The sequence below is a fragment of the Henckelia pumila genome, chromosome 1, assembly GCF_033568475.1.
Source record: "Henckelia pumila isolate YLH828 chromosome 1, ASM3356847v2, whole genome shotgun sequence".
Classification (NCBI taxonomy): Eukaryota; Viridiplantae; Streptophyta; class Magnoliopsida; order Lamiales; family Gesneriaceae; genus Henckelia; species Henckelia pumila.
The window spans coordinates 117,734,183-117,741,324 of NC_133120.1; the positions used below are offsets into that span (position 1 = coordinate 117,734,183).

The 7,142-nt window shown below is 34.5% G+C and overlaps 1 protein-coding gene across 5 annotated transcripts; it reads right to left on the bottom strand.

Moving 5' to 3' along the window:
* Window positions 1-202: 202 nt before the first annotated feature.
* Window positions 203-6,512, bottom strand: LOC140883945 (uncharacterized). 5 transcript variants are annotated; one of them, XR_012150494.1, is made up of 13 exons: window positions 6,060-6,509; window positions 5,645-5,792; window positions 5,043-5,209; window positions 4,189-4,371; window positions 3,335-3,410; window positions 3,113-3,190; window positions 2,377-2,462; window positions 2,092-2,165; window positions 1,900-1,945; window positions 1,705-1,814; window positions 1,279-1,453; window positions 632-756; window positions 328-464 (listed from the first exon to the last, which is right to left on the bottom strand). XR_012150494.1 is itself a non-coding variant. In XM_073290580.1 (12 exons), exons 1-12 carry the CDS (start codon window positions 6,324-6,326, stop codon window positions 258-260), a joined length of 1,614 nt encoding a protein of 537 aa, XP_073146681.1. In that variant the 5' UTR covers window positions 6,327-6,512; the 3' UTR covers window positions 203-257. The 5 variants fall into 5 exon arrangements, 2 of the variants coding, with proteins under 2 accessions (XP_073146681.1, XP_073146674.1); XR_012150496.1 differs by having other exon boundaries at window positions 447-464; window positions 632-727; window positions 6,060-6,511; XR_012150495.1 differs by lacking the exon at window positions 328-464 and adding an exon at window positions 995-1,120 and having other exon boundaries at window positions 631-756; window positions 6,060-6,511.
* Window positions 6,513-7,142: the final 630 nt, after the last annotated feature.

Sequence of the window (7,142 nt, forward strand, 5' to 3'; positions counted from 1 at the left end):
GACGTCCCAATTATTATATTTAAAAAAAATTCACATGAAGAAGTGTACAAATTTTCATTGAAATTCATGATTCTCTGTCCCTATTTGCTCCTTAAGGATCCGCTTAGCAGCGATATATAAATTTTCGAACCTAAGATCTCGTTTTAAACTTGACATTGTGATTATCCAAATTTTAAATTATAACATTTTAAAAAGAATTAGATGAATATAAATAGTTACCTTTACTAAGAATTCTGCAACATTGTGTCTTACAAATATCAAGCATAACAAACTACCCACAACAGTGTATCTCGACCAGAGTACATAGCAGCAGCAATGGCAATCACCACCACTCCGACGCCCACAACTTTACTGGTTCGCTGCTGGCGAATCTTAACAATCAATGCATTGCACAGATACGACCCCATCCACCGTGATACGAATTTAAGGCCACAACTCGATTGAAACCTCTGCATCGAGAATTCCTAGACATAGCAGAGTTCAAGATCAGATATGAACCAAAACATAAAGAAGTCAAGAAACAGATTCAGAAAAATAAGACAAATCTCGGGTTGTTCAGAATGTGGTCTAATTATTTAATGTAAATGGTAACAAGATTTTGTATTAATTTAAAAAGGGTAAGTCATCTAACCTAAGAAATGATGATGAAGGCGATCGATGTATTCCCGGAAGTATTTTCCTTGCATAGTCTTACAGTTTACCCACACTTTTTGCAAATTCAGCTACACTGCGGTTGAAATTTTGTATTGAGAAATCCTGCATGTTCCATAGGAGTCAAGTCTACTTTTACATGCTATTTTCAGGTGATAATGGAAGATAGTTGAACTTTCCACTAGAATAAACGCATAATAGAGACATGAGAGCTGATCACAAGAAATTGATTATCAATCTTGTTTCTATTTACGCTAGAGGAGGATAGAAAGCTACCATCATCTATCAATGAAATTACAATGTAAATGAGTTTGTCTGTTTCGATACATTTCCTCGATTTTACCTGCTTACATTTATTTGCTCTATTTTGGAATTCCAAGCCCCAGTTGAAAAATTAACAATGTCAAAGATATTGTTTCGCTCCCCCAGTCGCTCAGTCTCACCCTCCTTTCGAACTTTTAGTCGTGTCCTTAAAATGCAAAACATCACCAGAAAAGAAGGAAAGTGTTCACTATATATAGTTAGATGACATTAGGCAAGAAGAATTCTTTACGAGTCTGAAATCCTTCTAGGCATATCCACAAATATGAAAAATGTTAATTCTAGAAGAAAGGCAACTACGCCTACCTTAGGTAGTTTATTCTGTTGGGCAAGATGTTCAACATGGAGTCTCACATTTGACGCAGCATGAAACCAGAGACTACGATCAACATCAGCATACGTAAATGAAACAATGTCGAACAATGTTCTTGCTCCATCATTTATAGCCTTCAAAATGGTAGATTCCCTGTTTCTTCGGTTCCTGAAATTTCAAAATATAGTCCAAAAGGGTGGTTACGCAATTTGTACAATCTAGCAGCTGTCGCTTCACCATAAGCTATATTTTTTAGCAACAGTGCTAATAAAAACTTTTAAATTGCATAGTCACCGAAGCCACACATTTATAGTGGTGGTGCCACAAAAACAGTTGTACAATGTTTACCCTCTTGCTTTCCAACATTATTTGATAACTTAAATATGAAGGCAAACCGAGCAGGTAATTGTCATTCTTACTTGAGATACCCACAGAGCATGTGTTTCGGCCACATATTAACTCTACCATGCATGGGAATCAATGCATGTGGGGAGAGCTCTATCAAGTTGTATGATGTCTGGAAATATTCCTGAAAATCAAATTGAAGAAGTCAAACTCAAATTCTGTCGGAGTCGATGGATAACAAGAATAAAGAGATAATTCAGTACACTTACACTCATATTTCCCCCAGAAGCAGCATCCAAGATCGCACTTCCTTGACTGAGATCACACACCCCCCCCCAATACATCCACAAATGAGTTCAAGAAGTAAAGAAATATTAAAAATGTTGGACACGAAAGCTTCAGCTGGACGATCAGATGCACATATTAACAGCCACATCAAGATTATGAAAAAAAATGCTTACCCTACACAGTGATCCCCAACTATCAATGAGTTTGTACTGACATGAAGAAGAGCCATATGGCCATCTGTGTGCCCCTAATTAAAAATATTAGAGTGAAACTCATAACTTAGATGAGTCTTCAAGGAACACAAAAAAGAACATTGTACAGCTGATGCTGAGGAACAGAGTAAAATGAATTAGGATTCAAGACAGCAAAAACCATGAGGCCGTATAGCAGTGTTGTATATACCAAAAAATCTGAGGGAAAAACCAGAAGATTAAGATTAATGAACCAAAAAACCTTACCGGAGCGGAAATGAGTCTCAAACATTGACCACCAATACATATTTCTTCAGATCCAAGGACTGGGACATACCCAAGAGACCAATCATCTTCATCCAGAAACAATATTTCAGAAATTACGATAACAAAGATTTGTTCTGTAGAAAGATCAAGTTAGCTTTAAATCACATTCATAATTTAAAATAAAATAAAATTAATTGAGATCTAACAAACCATAAAAGTTGACTGAACAAAGTTAATATAATTGTCAATATCTTGTCTAACAGGCATGAGGTATGCATGGCCTGGTAGTAAAATCAAATCTACTGCAGAAGGAGTGAATTCTCCTCAACCAAATTTCCATATGAAAAACAAGAGCAAAAAGAAAACTGACACCTTCATTACACAGATGTGACTAATGTACTCGAGAAGTGACTGTAAGGTCATCAATTAACTGGAACTAGTAATCAAGGTCCTCAATTAACTAGACAAGTAAATCAAGGTCATCAATTAACCAGACATGTTAATCAAGTCTTAGAGTCATCAGTCTTTTTCGGATCTTGACAAGTGAACATGATTTTCATTACATATTCATGTAAAGAATGCATTTTTGGATTATCAATCTCTTGTCAGGATACAAGTTTGTGGTTCAAAGCACAAAGCAAACTAGTCGTTAAGAATAGAATTTGTTTCTTAATATCTTTGCCATAGAAAAATACAGGGAAAAAAAAAACTTAAGCTACAAGTCATCTCATCTCACCTTTTCTAATTCGGCGAAAGGTATTTTCATGAGCCAAGAGAGTCGCATCAGGATTGCACTTCTGAATGATTGTGAGACCTAAAAGAATGTCAAGTCCGATGAATGACCATGCACAAGGAAAGCAATGAAGTGGAAGTAAAAGTAATGAGAGATCACACAAAAAGAAAAAGATTGACATAAAAGTAAAAATTTCAGGTTTAGGATATTGTATGCAATGCTTACCATCAACGTGATCACTATGATGATGGGTCACAAAGACAACTAACTTTCGTGGGAGTGCAGCGACAATTTGCTCAAGCTGACAGTTCATGATAAAACACTTAGTAATGGGGTCGATGAAAGAAAAGATGTGCATAATGGTAATGCATCCATCTGCTGGGTGTACACAAAAGGCAGATTTAGTTACCAAATTCAGACAAAAGAAAGAGCACGTACTTGAGAGCAGAAATATAATACCTAAATCCTACTATAGTCATTTTGAAGGCCACTACAATATATCTGTTTACAATACATATAGAATATTCTACAATAATATATACTCTCTCGAGGTCGTATCTCATTCCTAATCATCCACCAGTATCAAAGAATCAATGCACTTGTATGTAGATTGCTTTTGAAGAGCATTTTGCCTCTATAATTAACTACTCAGATATCATAGTTAATCCAGGTGCTTCTTCAGTTTTATTATAAAATATTTCGAAATTAACTTATTTGTCACAAGCAGAAAGCAACATTATGTGGTTTAATTCCATGACATCAGTTTTCATTGTGGTTCGTTCATGCACGAAAAGTTAATATATTATACTAATTGATATTTGTTCCAACTTCCAAACGTTTCTCCACATTGTGATGACTGACCAAAATTGTATCAAAAGGTTTGAAAGTTGGATAAATCGCCAAAATCGTACTTTTCTCTTTTCTGGTTTTTCCTTGTTGAGCCAACTATATCTATATATAGGACAACCAATTAATAGCCTATGAATAAGGTACGGATGATCTTCTAAAACTATGATATTGTGTTCGACTCACACTAGTGTACTTGCATCTGTATGAAAAAAGGTATGTAAAATTTATACCTCTTGGTATAGAGCAGATTTGCATCCAGGATCTACAATAAGTGCTTCTCCACACGCAATAAAATTATCACCACGACTTCCATCACTACTAGTCTCAGGGAAAAATACAATCAAGTTTGTGGTGCGGAAAGGCTTCGCTGTTCTGCTTGCCATGGGAATAAGTTTAACTCCAGGAGGATATTCCTGTCAAAATCAAACGAAAGCTTTAAGACTGCAGCATATATTACATAAATTTTGTCTTCCCATTTATGGAGCTCTGGATATAATAATACACCACCAACATTTTCTCGGATGTAGGAGGGAACTACTGCAAATTTGAACCATAAATGATGCTTTTATGAGCACTAGAGCCTTCCCAGTATATTATACTCTGGAAGATTAAATATATCAATATCAGGAAATTTTGTATGCATTACAATGTTCTTTAACATAATATGCAACAAAAGATAGTTCATTTTAGCATAAGCAAAAGGATCGCAAGACATACAAATTAAACTCTTCTTTTCATTTTCCACTCTAGGGACACTGGAAGTCGCTTAGCATTCTTTTTCTCACTATGATACTTCCAACCGGGACCTCCAGTTCGCGAAAAATTAGTATTGAGAGTAGGTTTACCACAGCCATAGAATGATCGAAGCCCATGAGTGAAAAGGTTACGAGTTGAATAAAAAGACAAATAGTTGCGACAGTTAAAATTGGTAGATTGGTTATGAATCCAACTTAACATGACGCTGACTCAAAAAAGTTCAGTTATTTACAAAAGATACGACATAGGGGGAAATCAGGTTAAAACCAATATCGAATTTAGAATTGCTTTCGTTTATCCGACATAACCTCACTGCGAATAAACATACCTGAGATTTCAGGATGGGAGGAATGTTCAGCTTCGAAGATTGAATTGACTGGTTCAGAATGCCATCTGAACCAAGAACAACTAATGGCCCTATACGTTCGTTATTAGGACTCACTTCTTGAAGCTTAGCAACACAACTTTCCGTACTCATCCACTTACAGAGACCTGCTGGTAGTAACAGCAGCATATAACAGAAATCTCGTTAGTGATTCATTTCCTATTTAGATTTCATCGTAGTCATTTTCTACATGGCATATAGGTATCTGAAAAATTATGAAACTCTAGTATGTTCACTCCTAAGAGAAAACATGTATAATTATGTGATCCACATAAATATACTAGCATGTGTGCATAATTCATAAATGGTTTTTAAATATCGATTTTGAAATATTCATCAAGTGGCTAATGATGATAACCATGTAAAAAAACAAAATAAATAAAACCAATAATCTTTACGAATGTAAGGGAAATTAATAGTCAATAGAATAACAAATATAATATGGAAGTCATGAGAAATTATTAGAAGGATAAACAGTTATCAAAATGTGGCATCAGAGTGCTCATTATTTAATAAATGTTGCTAAGAACTTTAACCTATCAAACCTTTAAATTTCCCATCATGAAGTTCCAATTCTCCAGCAAGATAAACAGTTTTCACAGAGATTCCAGGTCCAAATTCAGGCTCCTCTACAAGCTTTAAGAATTTCCACTTAACCTCATTGGGTTTCTCAAACGCAACTTGTCCCAGAATCTACACCAAAGTGAGAGAATATTTCGACAAACAACAGATCATTTATATGAGGTTAAGCACGTCTAATTCACGAGACCGATAACATCTTCTAATCGCATCACCTAACTGATATTAATAGCAATCTATAAAATGGTTAAAAGTAATGGAAAACTATAGGTCCAAAATACTCAGTCACTAGCGAAAAAAAGGGAATGTCATAACAACAATACCAGAACTATCGATCGAACCCACAAAGAAACACCACTGAAATGGCACTAAAGTGAGTACCTGATCAAGAGCTGAATCAAAGTCGAATTGATTCCAGAGACCGAGGTTTCGTGAAGATTCCACGACTTCAATCTGAACCCTCCGAGATTGTTTGGCAAGAATAAATTTTAATTGCACAGAAGGCAAGTCCCAGAGGTCGGAATCTTGATAAGAATCATAGTCGGGGTCATTGAATTTGGGTGGTGGGTCTTGCTTAACAAGAAGGAACTCGGCGTCGTTGGATAAATTCTTGATAATCGCTGCAACGTTCACTTGCTCGGTGCCCATTAATCAACTGGTTGAAGATGGTGAAATCGCACCTTCTGCAGTTATAATAAGAACTTGAGTGGTAAACAAAACAGCTTCCATTGGATTGTGCATTCATACATTTAAAAAAGTGAGTTTGGTTGGTAATTGCTTTAGTTCCGGTGTACGATTAGGTGGTGGAGTAGTTTAATAATTGGTAGTAGCTCAAAAAATTGATTCGCCAATACGAGTATTTGCCAAATTATTTGGGCAATGTGATTTATTTGTGATTTGCTGAATAACTTGTTATTTTTAGAATTTATCGAACACTATCGAAAAATAGCATCTGTGTGTTTTCACAACATTAAAAAAAAAACATTTGGTAATTATTTTTTGAAACACTTTATAAGATGTTAAAATAATGTTTTTTCAAGCACAAGATTTTATTTTAATGTCTCGAAGAATTAAAATATCTCCACCAATTTTATGATGAGTAATATTGCTACATAAATAAAGGCATCCACAATAATAAAAATCCAACATAAGATTTTTCGTGTTTCTCACGAAAAAAATCTCCAGATCAAAAACAAAAAAATTCTCATTAATTCTCAATTATAACAAAAAGAATCAAACAACTTTATAGAGCTCACACTCAATTCAAATATCACAATCATCAATTTATAATTTTATATTAAATATTCGTGATGTATATAATGATGTATTTTTTATATGTATTTCTTAATTTTCATAAAAAAATATAATTTTTATTAATTATAAAATTTTTATTACTGAAAATGTATATATATTTTAAAAGAATGAATACATAATTGCTCACTTTTGTACACATAATGTTTTTTG

What these genes read in the sequence shown, in the direction of transcription:
- LOC140883945 (XM_073290573.1), bottom strand. Translation starts at nt 6,326, where the DNA reads ATGGGCACCGAGCAAGTGAACGTTGCAGCGATTATCAAGAATTTATCC. An exon ending in CTCCCATCCTGAAATCTCAG is followed by an intron (nt 4,372 to 5,042) that starts GTATGTTTATTC and finishes TGATTTTGACAG; the next exon opens with GAATATCCTCCTGGAGTTAA. An exon ending in AACAGAATAAACTACCTAAG is followed by an intron (nt 465 to 1,278) that starts GTAGGCGTAGTT and finishes TGCTATGTCTAG; the next exon opens with GAATTCTCGATGCAGAGGTT.